Genomic DNA, 19116 nt, shown 5'->3' with positions numbered 1-19116 from the left:
TTCCGACAATAATTGTTGGTTGTTGGTTTTCCATGTATATATAGTACAATGCGTATAAAAGTTCTGTAAAAATCCTCATTATACATCGCTTACGAATACTGGACCGGCAAGTATGTGTGATCATTTCTCTTTCAACTTTCTAAATGTTAGCTGAAAAGGTTCGCAACAAATGCAAATTGTCACCATGGGGTGTAATAATCAACAAAAGGTCGAAATATAAACCTACTGTTCACATTTCGTTGTCAAAATAATCGTTGTGTTGCACATTAATATTTTTCTACGACTACGCGTGGAATCATTTGTCATAAATGCATTGTCAAGTTTCTTATCAATTGAAGGATGAAAATTCATTTGTCAGTAGGGAGATCAAATCAAAAGTTACAACTCAAACCACCCGATGCTCGAGTCTGGTTAAATATTAACATGCTTCATGCGTCGTCAGTGGAACCTATTGAGTTTTTTCTCCTCAAGCGTCAGGCGAATTAAAACGGAAATATCGTCAAGTCGAGCAATATCTCGGTTCTTTGGGAACATTATAATACAGATTTATTCGAGAAGCGACTATAGAAAGATTTAAATTAAGCATAAAAACAAAAGGGCACAAGCTATCTCTCTTTTTCAGCTGGCACAGGATCTAATCGAGATTTAAAATCAAACGGCAGCCAAACTGAACTACAAATAGGATGGGAGATTTAATAACAACTTGGGTTTTGCACACGAAACTGAAAACTGATATTCGATATTGGATGATGGATGATGGGGGCTTAAGGATTACGTTTAAGCGTAGCAGGGGTTTCCTAAATACCAAAGGCCTAAAACTAAGTGATTAATGTAATGGTTTCTTTTTGGGCTGTGCCCCGCTCTAGATGACGCGGTTGACCAGCGGCATCTTGCGCCTGTTGTAGGTGGGCGGATGCTGCTGCGGCTGAAGGACTTGCTGCACCTTCACCTTCTGGCCGTATTGCTGCTCCAACTCGCCAGCCGGGCCAATCGCATAGTTGATGTCAACGCGAGCCCGTTTCGATGCCGGCTGCTGGTGGTAGCCATCGGTGGCATTCAGATCGGCAGGATTCAACTCAATGATGTGCTGTGTCTGGTCACTTGAGATGATTCGACGCACTGGCTCCTTCTCATCCTCTATGTCGATGGCGTCGTATAGATCGCCGACCTGAAAATAGCAGGGGAATTATAAAATTGAACGTTCAAAGATATCATTTTCCAAACTCACCTCTATATCAAAGTCGCTACTTTTTTGACCAAGTAGTGCATGGTTGATGGGTAGGTTATTTGACTGGTTTCGGTTGGCATGACGCTCCTCTTCCGCATCAAAATCGCCGATTATTTGCTCATCATCATCCCCTTCTTCCTCCTCGGCTTCCTCGTCCTCTTCCACTAGCATTGCATCCACCATGGTGTCTTCGAATTCGTGCTCCTCCAGATCCGAAGACTCCTCAATTTCCGATTGCGAGTCCAGCTCTACATCCGAATCTGCCGATCCGTGCTTCATCTCTCCCCTTTCCAGCGACTCCAAGTGCTGAGGATATACCATGGCTCCACGTATGGCAGCCGGATCCTTGCGTGACCACTTTTGCACCTCCTCGTCCATTTTGTTGATACGATCGGGATTCATGGCCCAACGGCAGCCCTTCCTCTGGTTGCCATTCGTCGCTGGCCTTTCGATCTTCTCAAAGCATTTATTTAGAGACAGGTTGTGACGCACACTGTTCTTCCAGCCACTGGGGGCATTCTCGAAGTACGGGAAATGCTGGCAGAGGAAGCTATATATTTCCGAGACCGGAAGGGATCCTGCACGAGAGTTCTTGAGGGCCAAAGCGATGAGGCAGGAGTAGGAGTAGGCTGGCTTCGGGAACGGACTGCCCACCGGCGGCAGCTTGACCTTTTGTTGTAGAGGCTTCACCAGGCCGGATCCAGCTCCGCTGGTATTGTTATTCGCTATGTTGACCAGGTTGCTCACATTTCCTAGGGGAGACGATGCAGATGACGAGGACAGTGATGAAGGTGATCCTAGGCTGTAGTTGCTCTGCATTTGATGATGCGGCGAGTTTGCCGCCGAAGCAATGCTCTTTGGTGTGGTGCTGGTCTGCAGTCCTCGCTTGTTTGAGTCCTCTCGCTTGAGGCCCACATTGGATCCTGCTCCTGGCGAGATACCGCCTGGTGACTTAACCGAGGAAGTTTGCTTCAGTTTCTGGTATGCTGCACTGTTGGCAAAGGTCAAGCCACCGATGCCGGGTGCCAACTTAATGGTGTTGGTCGCCCCAACACCTACATTTAGCAGTGTGGCTCCCTTTCCCTTGCCCAGGTCCTCCACGGAATTGGGCACTGGACTCGATTGAGCTTTGCGCAGCTCTGTGACCAAATCCTTACGAACAGCATCCACGGCCGAGGAATTACGCCGTTGAAGCACCGAATTTGTGGCCATTGTGGCGGGCGCTGTGGTTCCGGTGCCCGTAACCACGGATATTTGCTTGGGAATGTGTGCCATCACCTGATCACGCCGCATAGAGCCTGCGCTGACCTTCATCTGAGCCGGCGAAAATGTCAGGTGGGACTTGTGCTGATCCCTTTCGGCGCTGGGCGACGAGGGCACCGCTCCCGATCTTCCCTGTGTACTGGAGGCTGTCTTGCTTCTCTTTGGCGAGAACATTCCTGTGGAAGTCGAGTTGATCAGTGGCATCACGGAAATGGGATTCACACAAGCGCCCAGATCCGCATAGTAATCGCTGTTGGACCAAAAACTGGCCGACGAGCCCATCCATTTCGCTGTGGGCGAGGCGTGGAGTGCGCTGCTGGTCAGGAAATTGGCATTCGCATTGTAGGAAGCTGACTGGCTGCTGTTTCCATTGCTCTGGTTGTTGTTGATCGCGGATATAGCTTCCAGGGTTTGGTCCAGGGACGATGTGAAGTCGCTGCTGGAACTGCCCACCACATTGGCGATCTCGGCACGGATGTCCACGTTCAGCATCTCCTGCATCGAGTCGGATACATAGAAGTCCAGCGAGGGTCCAGCCGCATCCTGCAGAACAGAAGTTACATACATTTGGTTATAAATACGTTCAAAATGATATGGAGCTTTTTAAAATGTTCTGGTCAGTAACCAACACTTTCTCTAGTGCTGGCTAATTTTTGCACTGCAACATTATTCCTACCAATAAAGATATTACAATATCTGAAAAAATACTTAATCTATAATACACAATGATAATTTTTTTCTTTAAACATACGAGACCTTTTTCATCTTTATCAAAAAAGCCTAGGGATGTCGTAAAAGATGAAGAAGGAAGCTAATGGAAATTCCCCAATACAGGAAACTATAATATAAAATAAATATAAACTATAATAAAAAAAAAAAAAATTATAAATTATAAAAACAAACAATTGTCTTCTCTGCAACACTACTATTCCATACTATTTCATATTATCCACAAATCAAAACATCCAGAAACACATAACATCCATTTTCCCGCGTTTTCTCTTTCCTAAGAACTCGGAGGATACAACTCCTTTGCACACATATGTATAGACCCCCTTGTGTATGTATGTAAGTATGTATATAAGAACGTACATATATTATAATGATTAAATCTGTAACACAAGTCGCTCGAATCTGGGTCCGAGTACGAATCCGATATCCCCGTGCTGATACTTGTGGGGATCGTATAGGTTTTCATTTTCTATATGAGGCACGGACAGCTATAAAAAACAAAACAACAGCAACAACAACAAACGAGGGACCACAGGAGCAACAGAGCCGAGTTCAAAACCAGTTTTGCGCGCCAAGGCAGGCAGCCTGTAAGAGAAAAAGATAAACAAAACCGAGGCAGACGGCCGAAGGATAGGAAAAGGGAAAAGGTCGGGGGTTCGGATACTTCTGAGTTCCATATAGCAGCACGTCCAACAACAAAACAACGAAAATAACTCATGTTGCAACACCAAAACCAGTACAACAACAAAAAATATCAGCAACATGTAAACAGTTTTTTCCCCTGAGAGTACATACAGTGGTGGTTAGCTAAATAGAAACAACGTAAGTTTATCACTCATTTCAGTCAAATAAAATTGTTTGCTTGGATTTGATACATTTAAAAAAGGTGGAAATATTTCGATATTTGTAATGACATTTCCGTTGTAGTCTTGGAAATGCTATTATCTTGTCGCTCGCTGTATTTACACAACATAAACATATCGCGAAGTGGGAGGAAAAGGAAAAGAAGTCGAGGTCCAGGCCGCGGGAAGGCCGCACAGCAGCAACAACAAAGTGTTGGTGGCCAAACCGGATATCAGAAAAATTGAAAGTTTTATGCAACACAATCGAGGAATCTCGCGGATCTTGGTGCGCCTGGAGTGTCGTAAGCTCCCATATCCTCTCCTCGCTAAAAGTGACTCTCTTTTTGAATTCGAATATAACATTTCAGAATATTTTCCAGCCAAATCATTTTTTTATTTGTAATATATCTTTCCAGAATTTTCTTCAGTGTTGCGCGAGGCAAAAAGGGAATTAAAGCCGTACAAAAACAGAAAAACAGGGAAACTTCGCTTGCGCTGTTCTCAGTCGTCGTTGTTTGTTGTTGTTGTTTCCCCCTTTTTTTTCCACTATGTATGCGGCGAAGTTGGGTGAGACAGAGAGCGAGAGAAGAGCAAGAGAGCCAGAAAGAGAGGGTAGGAATTTTACAAAAACATAGAACGTATACAACAGAGCTGCCACAGAGGCGAAGTTGCGACCTCTGTTGCGCGTACAGTAGGCAACAAAACATGCGGCGAGTTGCTGAGAACGGAAAACACAAGGCAGCCAACAACAGAAAAAACAAAAACGAAGTAAAGCAAAGGCAGCAAAAACACAACGAGTACTTTTGCTTTTTGCCGTTTTCGCTGGCGAACTTTGGTATTCCTTTTGGTTTTTTTTTTCGCAGCTCTGTTGGAAAAATGTATGGACGTAAAATTGGATGCCTTTCGTACTTTACAGTTTTTGGGCGGCTGTTAAAAGTGGCGCTGCTGTTAGATGTGGTGTGTGAATGGAAAAGCGAGCGAGGAAGAGAGAGATAGATAGATATATAGAGAGAGAGAGAGAGGGAGGGAGTTCAATGTCAAGGTGTCCTTGAAGCGGAGCAGAAAACACAAAACACTGACCTGACCCCAAAAAAGGGGGCGGGGTCATTTGTTGACCCCCAACGAGGACGACTGTAGTGTTTGTTTTTGCTTGATGCGCGCGAAAGCTGGAAAATCGATAGACAAGAGCATATACATACACACGCCGGAATGATGATAACTGTATGCATGTATGTTTGTCTGGAGTTTGCCACACGAGAGTGATAAGTTGCATAATTTAGCAGGATATCATAAATTGGTGCAGGCGCATATTCGGGGGTTCCTTTTATCAGACGGAAAAAAGGCAGAGTGAACTGGGTGCTCCCCAAAGAAGCACCATACCTTTACCTCCCCGCACAACCCCTTCAGCAGAAATCCCCACACCTATTCCCCCATTCCCCATTCCCCCATGCGAAATCCCATGTGTCTGCGACGAAATAATCGGGATGTGAGGAATGCCAAAAGGGGCGATGCTGGGAATTCTGTGGATCCCTGTTTTGTCAGTTCGAAATTTCAAGTGACATCCAAGTGCTTCCGCCCATTTTCCATTATGCTATTGAAATGCACTTGGGGAAATGGGAAGCCACTAAGTAAATGTAAACTAACAGGTGGGTTACAATGTGAAAATATATATAATGCAAATATAGATTAATTGTACTGAGACTCAACATAGTTCAGATAGCAACAAGTAGTAACTTTCCCCATTCAATCTTGTAACAGTTTTAGCCAATTGCATTGGGCCACCACTCCTTAGTTTCAACTGCATCCCAGATGGCGCATCCTGGCCCAAACCAAATCGAATTAGCTGGCGGCAGGTGTTTGGCCGATAAGCGGACCAGCGAACCGGGCTAAAAGTCATCAGTCGGCAGTTCTTGCAACATGCAGCACAGTCGATTAAAGGGAAACTCGAAGGAGGAGGAGCCGTCACAAGTCAGGGAGCCTGAAGAAAGAAAACAGAAGACCGGGACAGCTGGTGATCTTCAGCAGCTGGTGGTGCTCTGCAGTTTCTCAGTTTTTGGTTTTCAATCGATTTGTATGGAGTGGCGATAAGAGTCAATGGAACAAAGTGTTCGTGATTTGGTTTAATTGATATTTGAACAGGAACACATAGGACACTGAGGGCACTGAGAAAAAGCAGACTGCAGATCTATGTAGGGTGACTCGATTCCTTATAATAACATGCCACGAAATACATCTGCCAATTCACAGAACTTCAGATCATCCTCCTGTAAGTTTATCGAATCTGAGAAAATAGCCAAATAAATCAGTTGCCTGGTTGCATTTGAATGTATTATGAACAGTATAACGAACCAAATCGATATTATTCAAGGCTTAATTCTCTGAATCGCCAACCCTTCGCCCTAATCTACCCCAATTGGAATATGATTCACCAATTTCGTACAGATTTCACGCTGAATTATGCGTTTTTGTTCGGGAAATTCGGCAACGCTTTAACCCTTTGCCGCCGTTAGCCCGCATCCCCTTTCACCCACGCAGTCATTAATTGGACATTACAACCGAAATAGAACGCAGATGATATGATATGGCTCCATTGTGGGAGTGATAGAATGTCTGAAGAGGGTTCCTCCCCTCCTCAGCTGGATGATTTCCTTCGACCTCCCCTCGCTGAATTCCTGCCAAGCTGAGTGTGTGTGTGTGTGTGCGTTCCCTGTCTGTGTGATAACCTTTTGGCCTGCCCTCTGTTGAATCGCCAGTTTCCAGTCGAAATTGGAGGAAAAGGGGCAGGGGAAGCGGACTCAGGCAGCTGCAACTCGAGGGTTGATATGTCTGTAGTTTTGTTCTGTTGCTTGCGGTACAGTAAGCGATCGATTGAGTGAATTACACAATACAGAGCTGAGGCGTTCTCATTACATTGCCCTAGCAAATTTATGTAAATGTTTGGTTTTTCTAATTTAATTCGATATCTTCAACCCTTTACAAAATGCAAATTTAGTTTTGTATCTATCAGTAAAAACTAGCTGCACAAATGTATCAGTTTTATGGGAATATACGATGAGTCTATTTTATGCGAGTTGGCCATCGGCATTATCGGTAGACCACTGTAGCTTTCTACTCTTCTTCCTGCCGCCATAAGCTGCAATTCCAAAACCAGAATCGTTAACAGTTTAGAATTGCATTTGCGCCAACGGAAAGCAAACTTCCTGGCTCTAATTAGTTTACAGCTCGGGCCTCCGGGGCCAAAGAATTGCCACTTTCCGCACCTTTTTTCAAGGGGGCAAGTCGAGGACAGTGTGCGGGTGAAGGGTTAATAAATCCCTCAGCACGAGAGACCTAATAAATCAACCGGCTTTCGCATGCGGCGTTCAGAAACCTGGGCAAAAGGCCTAGCAAGTCAGTTTGAAGATGAAAAGCCTGCACACCTTTCTCCGTCCCCACATCTCAATTTCATGCTCTTGTTTTTTTTTTCTTACTTTTTGCCCCCCCAAAAAAATTCTCGAAAAAATGTGCCGAAATAAAAATGCATTGAACAGGCGAGCAAAGTTTGCAGCAAGGTCTTTTTGGCCATCACGGGGATTAAAGGAAAATGCAAAAGTTGTCAGTAAAACTTCGACAAGGCCTACAGAGCCCCCACCCCTCCGCCCCGCCCGTGGCCACGTGAGCCCCCCTTCCCCGGCCATAAAAAGTTGTTGCTGCTCAGTTGCAGCTGCCTACAGTTGGCCCTTTCAAGTTGTGCAACGAACCAAGGAGCAGCCGACGAGGGTATTTTCGTCCTTTCTCGGCAGGATTCGTCACTGGCGATTGTTGTACGTGTTCTTCTGCATTTCCTGCATCTGCTTCGTTTCTTTTGCTGCACCTATTATTTTCCATCTTTCTCCGCCTTTCACCTCCGAGGAAATCACTCTGCTGACACACAGAGAAAACACCAGAAGAGATGGCAAATGATGAAGGCAGGAAGATGCTAAGGAGTGGTGTGGAATGGAATCCCTCACTCAGGTAAAAGCAACGATTTCCGTGGACCTTTCTGGTTGAATCTTCCCTGAGGTCATGAGCGCCCATTTGTAAATTACTTTATGGTGCAATAAAAGTCGTTTGCCTGAATTGCCTGCATTGCCAGCCAACCGGGCTGCATCCTTAAATACACAAGATGATCCCGGGTCGTAAATCGTTTTCAAATCTAAATCGCCAGATTCCCGGGTTATTTCATTCATTAACGGCATGTGTTTCAAGAAATAAGAAATCAGCGCTTGCCAAATGTTTATTTTTAGCCTGGAAATTCATTTGGGATCGCTGCTTTTTTGAGGGTTTTTTGGGGCAATTAGTTGGTTTGGTTTTCGGTGAGGATCTGGCGAGTTTTATGAAATGCAAGCACAATAACTTCTTTGATCATCAACTTTATGGCTAAAACAAACATTTGGTTTCATGGTGATTTCAAGTTTCTTATAGAAAGAAGGGAAACAAATCAATATACCTATTGAAAATACATATGATTGCCGTTTCAGAGTTAATAATTTTATTTGTAATAAATCTATGCTATATATTAACTAGCAAAGCTTTAAAGTATCCACGTTTTTTGTAATATCTTTAAGGTATTGCAAGACTTATGCGCTCTATATCTTAACATTCCTATAGGTAAAAGCAACTGCCCCACGTGAGTGATTCTGCATATTTGTGTAGGTGTGTGTGTGGGTGTGTGTGTGCTGGGGCCGTGAGAAAATCTATGCGGCATACAGCTGGGCGCTCATATTCGGCAGCAGAGCGAAATGCAGACAAGTGGCAGGCCTCCCACAGCCCTTGTATGCCCATCTCTGTCCCACCTTCTGTGCATTTTGGGGGTAGGTGCGCCGCCACCCACTGAAATCGCCCCACTTGAAAGAGCCCAGTGGAAAGCGCGTTGAACTTTGAAGTTGTTCTTTGCCGGGCTCTGCTGGCTGGCTTTTTGATTTGATTTTTGTTTCGCTAATTTCTTTCTTTGCTGCCATGTTGCAGCAACAAAGGTTGCCGAAACCTCGGAGAGGAAAGAGAACGGTGCGAAAGAGATGGGCGAAGGTGGGAGAAAAGCTTTTGATGTGGGAAGTATTGTCGACTGTTGCTTTTTGCTTTTCTTTTGTTTTGTTCTCGCACTCACACAAGCGCACAAGATGAAACGATTTATTTTGTTTGCTTTTCTTTGTTCCCCTTCGCACACACACACACACACATAGGCATACTGGCAATTCGCAACACTTGTAGATTGTGCGTGCGTGTGTGTGTGAGTGTGGAGTTTTGCATGTTGCAATTAACAGGCGCACATGTTTTTCAAGTCTGCACTTTTGATTTCCCATTTGAAAATGTGCAAACTTTGCTGGAGGTCAGTTCTGCTGACGGATTGCCGATTTTGGCGGTTAGTCTAGCGCAAACTTCAGAGCCTTAGGCCCACTTTCCGGCCCAAAATCATTTGCCACTTGGTTGGTTAGTGACTAAAACAGGCTAAAACAGATGAAAACCAAGAGATTCGAGGTGAACGCTTGGCCTTCAAAAAGTTTAAAACGCAAAAGACAAAGAAGAAGAGGCCCAGACGAAAAACTCAGCGAACCGGCGGAGAAACACACTAAAGTACTCAGTGCCACAGTGGCGGCCAAGAGAATAGGATTGCAAGTTAATTAACTTCCGCCTAACTGTGGAAAGTGTTTGATGGAAAAATCACCGGAAGAAATAAAATTATATAACTTGATTGATTATCCTAAACTAATTATCCTTATATTTGAAAACTTTTTTCCACGGTTTCTTCCTCACCCGTACTGTGTTAGATTTAAGAGTTTCTCTTTGAAAGTTTAGATAAGAAATTCTTAAGCCCCATAAATTATTAGAAATTAGATATCCTAAGCTGTGCTATTGTTTCAGACACCGCTGTGTGTGACAAAAAATAAATAAGTCAAATAATTGCGGATGGATACAACAAAAGAACGACTTGTGCTGGCTGCGGCAGAGTAGAATAATCCAAGTGTATTAACGACACAAGTAGAATAATACTGGCAATCCCCTTCCGTGAAAAGTGAATTGATGTCCACTGTTTAGTGCGAATAACAGTAGCTTAACAGAGGTGAATTCTTCGGCTAGCCGAGTTAGTAACCCCCAAAATAAACAGCACACTTCCTCAAACGCATTGGTATTACACTTCCACTATTTATTATCGGCGCTCGCCGTTCCGGTTGTAATTAATCATCAGTTTATGGGACGAATAGCGAAAAGGTAATTTCCAAAGCTTAACGATCAAAAGTAAACACAGGCATACACACACACACACACACACACACACATGGACACAGCCTCGCAGCGAAACGCGAGTAAATATACGGCGGCGAATATGAAATTCAAAATTGCACGTTAAACGCGGCGAGGGCGAATTGGCGAGTCAACAACAAAGCTTTGGAGCGAGCGAGGCGGCGAATACTTGGCCGCAGGGGCGAGCGAGATGGCGAGTGGAACCAAAGTTTCGCCGCCAAACTGTTCTTGGTGGTGGGTTTTCAGCTTCAGGTGGGTATGGGAACAGTTGGGGTGTGGGGAACGTGGAGACCAACCGTTAAATTCAAAATTTGCGCCTGCTGTGTCGTGAGCACATGCGAGTGTGTGGGTGCGTGTGTGTGTGTGGCCGGCCGGCCGGCGAAATGTGTGCAGAAAGTTATTATTCTCGTTCACCGCTCGTAGCTCGTTTTTTTTTTGTTCTCTTTTTTTTTCTTAAACTCACCGCATATTTGCTGAAGAAACCCTCGTGTATGCCGCTCGAATAATCCTCCAGTTCGAACATGGTGATATCCTTTATGTACTTAGCATGCACTTTGTTTTGATCGATGTTTCCGCCTGGCGCCTGATTTCGCCGGAATTTCGCCGACCGCTCTGCTTCTTAATGCCAGAACCCGATTAACGGTTCTATTTCGAAACAGTGCACAAAAACTATAATTCAGTGCAACACCGTTGTTCGTTGGTAATCCAGGCCGCGATCTCAGCACTTATCAAACTCTACTTCCTGCAAAAGGACACACTGTACATGGCGCTCGCGCTCGATTTATCGTAGTTATCAGGAGCGCACAACCGGAGCCGGTCTCGTATTCGAAGTCGCGGAGCAGCGTTGAAATTAAATCCGCCCGGTCCAAAATTCGAACGAAAAATGAGAGCGCAGCATACGGGTGTGGCCGTAGTTTGGTTTTTGAAAATGCCAACCGTGCTCGGCGCAGCAACCAGTGGCAGGTTGGGAGCTCGGCTAAACTGATAGCTAGGCACCGAACCCACAGCGTAACGGAATTTTAAATACTTTTGTGAGTTCTTTTAAAATAATTAATTAGACAATATCAACTAGTTTTCACAATAATTGAAGCTCCTTTTAATGATAAACATAAATTTCATAAATGAACTGAAAAACAAGAACAATTAACGCAACGTTGTAAAGCATATTTGACTTGATGGGCACTGTGATCTTTTCCAGCTTTTTGGATGGGCATGCACTTTTGGGACTTTGGCTTCTGTATCGACTTCTTCTTCGTTGAGCTCACTTTGGAGGTCACCCTTCCAGCCTTTTTTTTTTATACCTGTTTTCTGAATACTCTATTTTTTTTAAATGTATACATATAAATATATTTCTTAAGTTTTGTGGATCAATTAGCGCTTCTCGAACCAACTGCCCGAACTGGAATAAATTATTTCTACGCTGGGCATCCTGGGCTCCCTGATCACCATCACGTAGCCAGCATTGGTCCAAATACTAGACACGCGGATTCCAAACTTCTTACGCAATATGCTTGGGGCCAGTCTCTTCTCCTCCGACTTGGCCTTCGCTTTGGGAGATCTTTTGAGAGATCTCTCATCAGGGTCCTCCAGCTTAACGCGCTTCCTCATTTGCCGCAAACCCAATCTCTCCAGAATGCCGGAGGAAACCGAGAAGCTGTGCGACCTGCGTTTCCGCTTCAAAGACGGTCCTTGGAAGTTGTTGACCTGAGGAGAGAGCTCATCCTGGCTGTTGACTTCAGCAATTGGCGAAAGCACTAAAAGCAGAGGTGAAAAAGGCTAACACAAATCTGGCAGATGGAATAGCATTTTACTAACATATCTTGAACATTGTTGGCTTATGAAAACTGACTACTGTCGGAAAAGTTATGTGCAAAATGACGGACGATTTTCCAGAGAATTGCTTAGTGATGGGGAACAAGTTTAAAGTGACATAAGTTTTATAATAGGGCTACCACAATCCGCTACGCTAGCCCTGAGTTTTTGGAACTCTATTAAAATCAATGTGTTATTTTCTTTTTATATCGATAACCTTTATTTTGTTTCTCACATGCTCAAAAAAAAAGGAACAAGTCCGACAATTTCTTATAGTGATTGTGCACCTAGAATAGTAAAATACTTTTCAATCGATTTCATATCTTGATTGGATCAACAACCTGGCAAGCACTCGCTTAGAATTCAACAAACATAAATTTATTTCTGAGGTATGTGTATGGTAATTGTGGTTAAGTGATGTGCAAATAAGCAAAATGAAAATAAATTGCAAGGAGCAAGGGATTTTGTAACAAATATTTCAAAGAACAAATAATATAATCAAATTCAATTTGGGAAATGTTAATGAAAAGAAACAAAAACTAAAGTATGCATTGAGTACACTTGACGTTTCCACTAATTTCTCTCTAATGTAATATATCCTAGGACCTGCGCGCGAATATCTGCTCCTTGAAGCGCAGCGCCGCCTGTTTGGCGGAATTGTGCTCGGCCTTGGGTGCTTGTTGCTTCGCCCGCTTCCTTGACAGCCCGGATGGCGCCGGCTCCTCGCGGAACCCATGCATTTTCGGTGTGGGCGGCAGCTCGCGGAAGTATTTCTGCTTTGGTGTGCACGGCTCGACTCGCACCATGCCCGAACTGGTCTTAATCAGCTCGATTTTGGGAACTTTCTTGGGCGGCTCATCGACCACCGTCACGTAGCCGGCATTCGTTCGAATACGATTGCCGTGGTTCTCCTCATCGGAGCTCTTCAACGGCGATGCCTCCTGGGGCTTCTGCTTTTGCTTCCTCTCCTTCTTCTTCTGTTTGGCCGGTTTCTTGTCCACCGCTGGCGGCTGCGGCGACAATTTCCGAGAGAGCGTGCGAGGCTGCGGAGGAAAAAGGGTTTTGGTTGCTGTCTTATTTGTCAGGTGACTAACTAACGCGTCTGTGGCTTACCTCAGCGTCGATGGCTTTCGGTGGCGCCAGTAGATTAACAGCATGACTCACAGCCTGGCGTGCTGCCTGCAGGCGCTTCACATCCTTCTTCAGCGGTGCTGGCTGCTTGGACGATCTCGCACTAATGGTTTCCGGTTCTGGAGCCATGGTGACAAGGGGTTTGGCAGGCGCTTGCGCAGCCAGTCGTTTTGGTTTCTTTTGCTTCGTTCCTCTGGCGAGATGCTAAAGGAATAAACCAATTTAGTGTCATCCGAAAATTAGATGTCAAAATGATGTTAAGGAACTCACCTCTTTCTTTTCCTTTAGCTTAGCCTCGTTGGCAGCTTCCAGGAGGTTGTGACAGTATGCCAAGTAATATTCGGCAGTCCTTTCTATCTTGGCCGGCGCCATTTCTTTCGGCTTAGAAGTTGTCATTTCGGTCGGATTTTCTTCGGATGGCGGTGTTTCGCAAGAAGTTTTTGGCTCCTCCTGGGGAAGCTCCTCCATAGCGGCAGTTTCTTCTTTTTCAGGAGATTCCTCTGCAGGTGAACAGACTGCCGTTTCTTTATTGGGAACATCATCTTCCGAGATTTCCCTATCGCTGTGATCTTCCTCGGCGACAGCCATTATCTCGTCCTCGTTGTCCTCCTCCAACGAATCCGTGGATGCACCATGTGAGCTCTTGAGACGTTTGCGTTCGTGTTGAATCTCCATTTCCTCAAGATCCTCTGGAGCGCCTGATAGGCTTTTAGACAGACGTTTGCGCTTGTTTTTCTGACTCTTTTTCTCGGCCACCATATCAACAAAGGACTGCGAGGGGCAGAAGTCACTGCCAACATGAGCCCGTTCACTACGGCGTCTCAGTTTCGGCTCCTTGGCTGCCAGCTCGGGACTGGGGACATACAAGGACTGGCGGCGTGATTTCTGGAGAGGATTAAACATTTTTTCCAAATGGCTCAGATCACTAGAGGCCAATTCGGCGAGCAGAGCTTCTTCATCCGCAGTGGAAATTGTGGATTTTTTGATTGTGGGAGGGCTTTCGCCTTCTGCTGGTTTATCTTTATTAGATTCCTCGTTTTCATCGGCCGCCTTAGGCTCCTCCCCTTCATCGGAATCCATTACCTCGTACACGCTCTTGTTGCTCTTGGTTTCAGGCTTTTGGGTCATGAAAGATGTGGATTTTGGAATTTCGGGAGGGTTTCCGTTTTCAGCTGGGTCATGTGCATCAGTTTCGTCTTGTTCTTGCTCTTCCCCTTCATCGGAATCCACTATTTCGTACAGGCTTCTTTCGCCATTGGCTTCAACCTTCTGCGCTTTCTCCTCCTCGTCGTGATCCGAAGAGTCCACCTCCATCACACTGACATCGAGTCGCGTTTCTGTCTTGTTAAATCTCTCCGATTTGTTCAGTTCGTTGAGAGCGATTTGGCGAGATCTTTCCAGCTCGGTTTCCGAGATGGAAGACTTCTCTTCGCTGGCGTTTAACAGTTGGGCAGCTTCGCTCAATTTACTGGCATCGGATGAGCAGTTGCTTTGGTTTTTGGGCTTCTCCGTTTTGTTCTTACTGGAGTCATTGTCGTGATCATCCCGATCATGTTCTTCCTCACTGGAGCTCGGCAAAACAATGCGGCGACGTTTGCCACCAGACTTGTCATCTTCAATTTCATTCTCGTCGGAGGAGTAGCAAAGTTGGCCTAAATCCTCCTCGCATTCATTGTCAGAGACAATGAAGGAATCGTCGCCCTCAGATTCTTCTGGGGCAGACTCTTCAGTATCTTTACTGCCCACGGACTCCCCATCGATTGGGATTTCATTCTCCTCCATCTCCCGGCGAATCGAACTGTCCATCGAATCTCCAGACATGTAATCTTCCCCAGCATCTTCGGCTTCTAGGTCAACGAATTCGGAAATAGGTTTGTCTTCTTCGTGCTCCTCCTCGTTTTCTGCATCTCCATTTTCTCCATCTTCAAATGCAACTTCTTCCTCCGAGCTTTCTAGCCGATCAAGGATTTTATTCTCAGCCTTTTGCCGTGACATGTGTGATTGTTCCACCATCTCATCCTCAACATTCTTTGATTCCAGCTCATCGAATGACTTGATAGCATCAATTTGGGCAGGTGCCGGATGCAATTCTTCCTTGCTGATGGACGGATCTTTTAGTATGGGTGTGGAACTATTTCGACCCTTTTCTAGGGCCATTTTTAAGGGTGTCTCCGGCTTGGGAGTTAGAATGCGGCAAACTGGCACCTTCTCACGGCCTGGAGTCTTGGGAAACCGTGTCTTTTCCACCTCAAGGTCTTCAGCGTCGTTGTTAAAGCCCACCTTTTTTTTTTGCTCCGCAGCAGGGGAACCCACGACACGAGATTTTATGCCGGGGGTTAGGTCCGGCAGATAAACAACGTCGGTAATATTGATTTGGCTTTGCTTCTCCCCGTCTATAGAACCATGTTGGTTTGCTTCCTCACTGTCTTCGGCATTTTCTATATTTGTTGGAGATTCGGAAGGAAGTACCGGCGCATCGTCGTCCAGGTCTACAAACTCCTCTTGTTCTGGTTCCTCTACTGGCTTATCGTTTTGTAGCTCTACCTGAACATCGGAATCTTCTGCATCCATAAACTCCATGGACTCATTTTTTTCTTGGCTTGTGTCTATCAATTCCACAGTAGAAAACCTTTGTGGAGTAGCGGATTTCTTTTCCATTTGAGGGAGATCAGTCGGCTGCTGAGTTTCTACTTTGCTTTCCAGTTTAGGAGAATCAATCTTCTGGGGAGTTTGGGTTTTCGTTTCAATTGCATTGTCTACCCCAATGGGTTCGTCGTCTTCCTTAATTTCAAGTATGGCAACATGATGAACTTTCTGCGGAGTCTCGATTTTTCTTTCAACTTTAGGGGACTCGACGCGTGGAGCCTTTTGATAAGTTTCCAATATATTATCCATGTTTTCTTCAATTTTCTTGGAAGTTGCTGTTGGGGTCATTCTCGTAGTGGTGTCTGCGCTGTCATCAGTGTGAAGAGCTTTGCTTGAACTTTGAATTTTCGAAAGTGTGGTGAATGTCTTCAGGAATGATTGTTTGCCATTATCCTTGGCAGGTGGTGTTGATTGGTGTGATTCTGGTGCTTGTGAAGGGGCTGCAATTACAGATTTATTGTGCTCCTCAACAGCCTCATTATTCTTGAGTTCATCCGGTAGAATCAAATTCTTCGCAATCTCCGTCTTCTTGCCACCGAATTTGTCCATCGAAAGTTTCTCTAGCCTGACTTCCACTTTGGGAGTGCTTTTATTTTTGCTCTTAGGCTTCGCAGACTCTACGTCTAGGGATTTTTGCTCAACTTTGGGGGAATGGTTAAGATCACGAGGCGTATTACTGGACGAACGTGGTGCCATCGGCGGAGTCTGGGACATGGAACGTGTCACTCGTTTCTCATCACTCAGCTGAGTGGGTGTGGCTGTTCGCCTTGGACTAGGACTGGCACTGGGCTTCCGCTGTGTTCTTCCCTTGCTCTCCTTGGGCACGGGACTCGTGGGACTGGGCATTTCCTGCTTGACCTCAGTCTCCTCCGGTTCCTCTGTGAGTGTGAGCTGTTGGCGCACAGATCTGCTGTTTTTGGCTGGTGTGCGAGCTGTCCTTTTCACCGAAGAGGGCGTAGTCGGCTCGGGAGTCTCCCCGCGTGCCAAGGAGGCGCGCCTGGTTCGTGTTGGTGTCCGCACATCTAAAGTGGACGAGTTCAGGCGTGTGCGGCGTGTGGCACGTGCCGAACCGGTATCTTTTAATGGGAGAAATCATAGTCTTAGACTTGTCACACCTGGGATCCGATTTAGGCTACAACTTACCGCGATCCGCCGCCGACTCCAGCAACTGTGGAGTGGTCGGACGACTGTCCGTTTCCAGAAGGGACAAGCGACGAGTTCGAGCCCGGGTCACTACCATATTTATTGGATTGAATGGATAAGAGATGTTTACGAATTAGCTTTGTTAGATCGAATGAAAGGCCGAGCAGCTTGCCAAAAGGAGCCCCCGAAAATGGCCGACTTTGGAGCACCGGCTTACTTGTCCCGTTGCTTTTTCTGCACAGCCTGCTCTGAAATCCACTCACCGCGCTTTCCATCGTTGTTCTCCGTATTATCATCCATTTGGCCCGGCTCTATTGTTTTTCGTGCACAACAATTAATTGAAATCAAATGAGTTTTGAACCCGCAGGCAAATTATAACAAAGAAATAGAAACGAAGACGCCAAGACGCCGAGCCAAAACGTGAATTTCACATGTGCCGCAAACCGCGACGTTTATCAATACTGCAGCCTGCTGTTGCGCATTTGTGTGACGGCCGTTAGAATTCAAACTGGGATAGTTTTTGGACAGAATTCGTTGGGTCGATAGTGTACTCTCACCTTCAACTGATAACCTATCTTAATTAATTCATATTAAGTTGCTATCTTTCTATTTTAATTGAAAAATCAGTTAATAGTTTGTCCGCTTCACACGCTGTGCAGCACTGGCCTCTTCGGCACCGATCAAGTGGCCGTTATCTTCAAACCGGATTTATCAGACATCTAAATTTAAACCATGACCAAGCCAAAAACTCAACTACTTCCGCCTAAAGGTTTCTTGTAACGTTTGATTAATTGCGTATTAAATTGATGGGTGTTGACTAATAAGCCGATATTTACATAAGAATGTATTTATAAAAATTTATATTAAAATGTTTAAGCAAAGACTATTGCTACTTATATGCTTGATGTCCAAGTAAGATATATTCAAAGTCTAGGCTGTTAAAATTAGGTTGAAAACTTAATCCTAAAGCATATTTTGCTTCGCTAACTCCGGATTGAACTGGCTGTTGTACTTTTGGACAATTCTAGGCGTGGAAGCTGGCGTTGATGCTGCACTGGCAGCCACAGGCACCTCCTTGGGCGCGAGCAGAGCCTCGGAACGCTGGCGCTCAGCTGTTTCGCGTTGCAGGCGCTCCCTTCTCAGCCTCTCGAGCTTTTCTCGTTTTTGGCGTTCCTCGGCCAGAAGGGTCTCCTTTGAACCCTTCTTGTTCTTGTGCTTTTTATGCTTCTTATCCTTCTTGGATTTCTTGTTTTTGTGAGGTATTGAAGGTTCCAGAGGGGGAGTGGGTGTCCTTTCACGTTTTCTGTTGGTGGCCTTTTTGGGCTCCTTTTTCTCTGGTGGCAACAGCGCATTGATGAGGGTCAGAGGATCGTGGGCTAGCTTTTGCTTGAGATGAGCCTCAGTTGCGTTGGGATCTCCCACTTCGGGTCTATTGGGGGCTACCTCGTACCAGCTGCGCACTTTTAAGGCTTCATTGGTGTCCTGGCCCAAGTAGGTGAGGTAGCCGATCTGTTTCTCATACTTCTCCTGCTCCTCCTTTTGCTCCTTTTCCAGGTCTTTGTTGGTGGTCTTCACTCTCGCCTTGTAGTCGGCAAAGAGATCCACCCCTTTGGTGGTTTCAGTACTGCATTGCGGCTCCTCTTGAGATTCCTGGGAAACCTTCTCCGGCAAGCCAGACTGGCGGCGCAGAAAGTTGATTCGTGCCTCGCTTTCCTACTTGACAAAAAAAGAACTCATAAATATGTTAATTTCACGATCTTTCGGCAATACCCACAGCAAAATCCAATTTCTCCTGTCGGACTTTTTCTTCCGCTGCGGCAGCCGCTTGATCCCGGCGCACGCGGGCAATGTTCTCCTTGGTACGCACATGCCAGCTGAGAAATACACACGGATTTATAATTGTAAGCTACCAATTCAGTGTAGAACTCACCGTTTTTTTGGTAAAATATTCATCTCATTTCCACTTTGTTGACATTCGTAGAATCGATTCCTCGAAATGTATGTCTCTCTACCTATCGACGGACCGGCGATAGCTCTGAATTATCGAATACCTTGAGC

At 45.5% G+C, this 19116-nt stretch overlaps 4 protein-coding genes across 6 annotated transcripts; all 4 read right to left on the bottom strand.

Annotated features, from left to right (window-relative positions):
* Positions 1 to 524: 524 nt before the first annotated feature.
* On the bottom strand, positions 525 to 11220 carry LOC6552034. 3 transcript variants are annotated; one of them, XM_001980643.3, is made up of 3 exons: positions 10790 to 11220; positions 1229 to 3034; positions 525 to 1168 (listed from the first exon to the last, which is right to left on the bottom strand). In XM_001980643.3, the coding sequence occupies exons 1-3, from the start codon at positions 10847 to 10849 to the stop codon at positions 863 to 865; spliced, it is 2172 nt and encodes a 723-aa protein (XP_001980679.1). In that variant the 5' UTR covers positions 10850 to 11220; the 3' UTR covers positions 525 to 862. The 3 variants fall into 3 exon arrangements, with proteins under 3 accessions (XP_001980679.1, XP_026836855.1, XP_026836854.1); XM_026981054.1 differs by lacking the exon at positions 10790 to 11220 and adding an exon at positions 3428 to 3446; XM_026981053.1 differs by lacking the exon at positions 10790 to 11220 and adding an exon at positions 3395 to 3434.
* Positions 11221 to 11693: 473 nt separating this feature from the next.
* Positions 11694 to 12246, bottom strand: LOC113564515 (slender lobes-like protein). The gene is made up of 2 exons (XM_026982089.1): positions 12142 to 12246; positions 11694 to 12080 (listed from the first exon to the last, which is right to left on the bottom strand). The coding sequence occupies exons 1-2, from the start codon at positions 12152 to 12154 to the stop codon at positions 11698 to 11700; spliced, it is 396 nt and encodes a 131-aa protein (XP_026837890.1). The 5' UTR covers positions 12155 to 12246; the 3' UTR covers positions 11694 to 11697.
* Positions 12247 to 12642: 396 nt separating this feature from the next.
* On the bottom strand, positions 12643 to 17552 carry LOC6552036 (protein slender lobes). The gene is made up of 5 exons (XM_001980645.3): positions 17322 to 17552; positions 17059 to 17148; positions 13540 to 16991; positions 13252 to 13473; positions 12643 to 13181 (listed from the first exon to the last, which is right to left on the bottom strand). Exons 1-5 carry the CDS (start codon positions 17356 to 17358, stop codon positions 12738 to 12740), a joined length of 4245 nt encoding a protein of 1414 aa, XP_001980681.2. The 5' UTR covers positions 17359 to 17552; the 3' UTR covers positions 12643 to 12737.
* Positions 17553 to 17865: 313 nt separating this feature from the next.
* Positions 17866 to 19103, bottom strand: LOC6552037 (leukocyte receptor cluster member 1 homolog). Its single transcript, XM_001980646.3, has 3 exons — positions 18989 to 19103; positions 18833 to 18932; positions 17866 to 18771 (listed from the first exon to the last, which is right to left on the bottom strand). Exons 1-3 carry the CDS (start codon positions 19009 to 19011, stop codon positions 18022 to 18024), a joined length of 873 nt encoding a protein of 290 aa, XP_001980682.1. The 5' UTR covers positions 19012 to 19103; the 3' UTR covers positions 17866 to 18021.
* Between the last annotated feature and the right edge of the window lie 13 nt (positions 19104 to 19116).

The sequence above is a fragment of the Drosophila erecta genome, unplaced genomic scaffold (genome assembly GCF_003286155.1).
Source record: "Drosophila erecta strain 14021-0224.00,06,07 unplaced genomic scaffold, DereRS2 tig00000000-arrow-pilon, whole genome shotgun sequence".
NCBI lineage: Eukaryota > Metazoa > Arthropoda > Insecta > Diptera > Drosophilidae > Drosophila > Drosophila erecta.
Note: the sequence above shows the minus strand (reverse complement) of the source record. Positions and strands in the feature narration are given on the sequence as shown.

Coding starts and splice junctions, on each gene's coding strand:
- LOC6552034 (XM_001980643.3), bottom strand. CDS start 10,849: ATGTTCGAACTGGAGGATTATTCGAGCGGCATACACGAGGGTTTCTTC. Junction 3,035..10,789: donor GTTTCTTCAGCAAATATGCG/GTGAGTTTAAGA, acceptor TCTGTTCTGCAG/GATGCGGCTGGACCCTCGCT. Junction 1,169..1,228: donor GTAGCGACTTTGATATAGAG/GTGAGTTTGGAA, acceptor TGCTATTTTCAG/GTCGGCGATCTATACGACGC.
- LOC6552036 (XM_001980645.3), bottom strand. CDS start 17,358: ATGGATGATAATACGGAGAACAACGATGGAAAGCGCG. Junction 17,149..17,321: donor GAACAACGATGGAAAGCGCG/GTGAGTGGATTT, acceptor TAAATATGGTAG/TGACCCGGGCTCGAACTCGT. Junction 16,992..17,058: donor GGAGTCGGCGGCGGATCGCG/GTAAGTTGTAGC, acceptor TCCCATTAAAAG/ATACCGGTTCGGCACGTGCC.
- LOC6552037 (XM_001980646.3), bottom strand. CDS start 19,011: ATGAATATTTTACCAAAAAAACG. Junction 18,933..18,988: donor AATATTTTACCAAAAAAACG/GTGAGTTCTACA, acceptor TGTATTTCTCAG/CTGGCATGTGCGTACCAAGG. Junction 18,772..18,832: donor AGGAGAAATTGGATTTTGCT/GTGGGTATTGCC, acceptor TTTGTCAAGTAG/GAAAGCGAGGCACGAATCAA.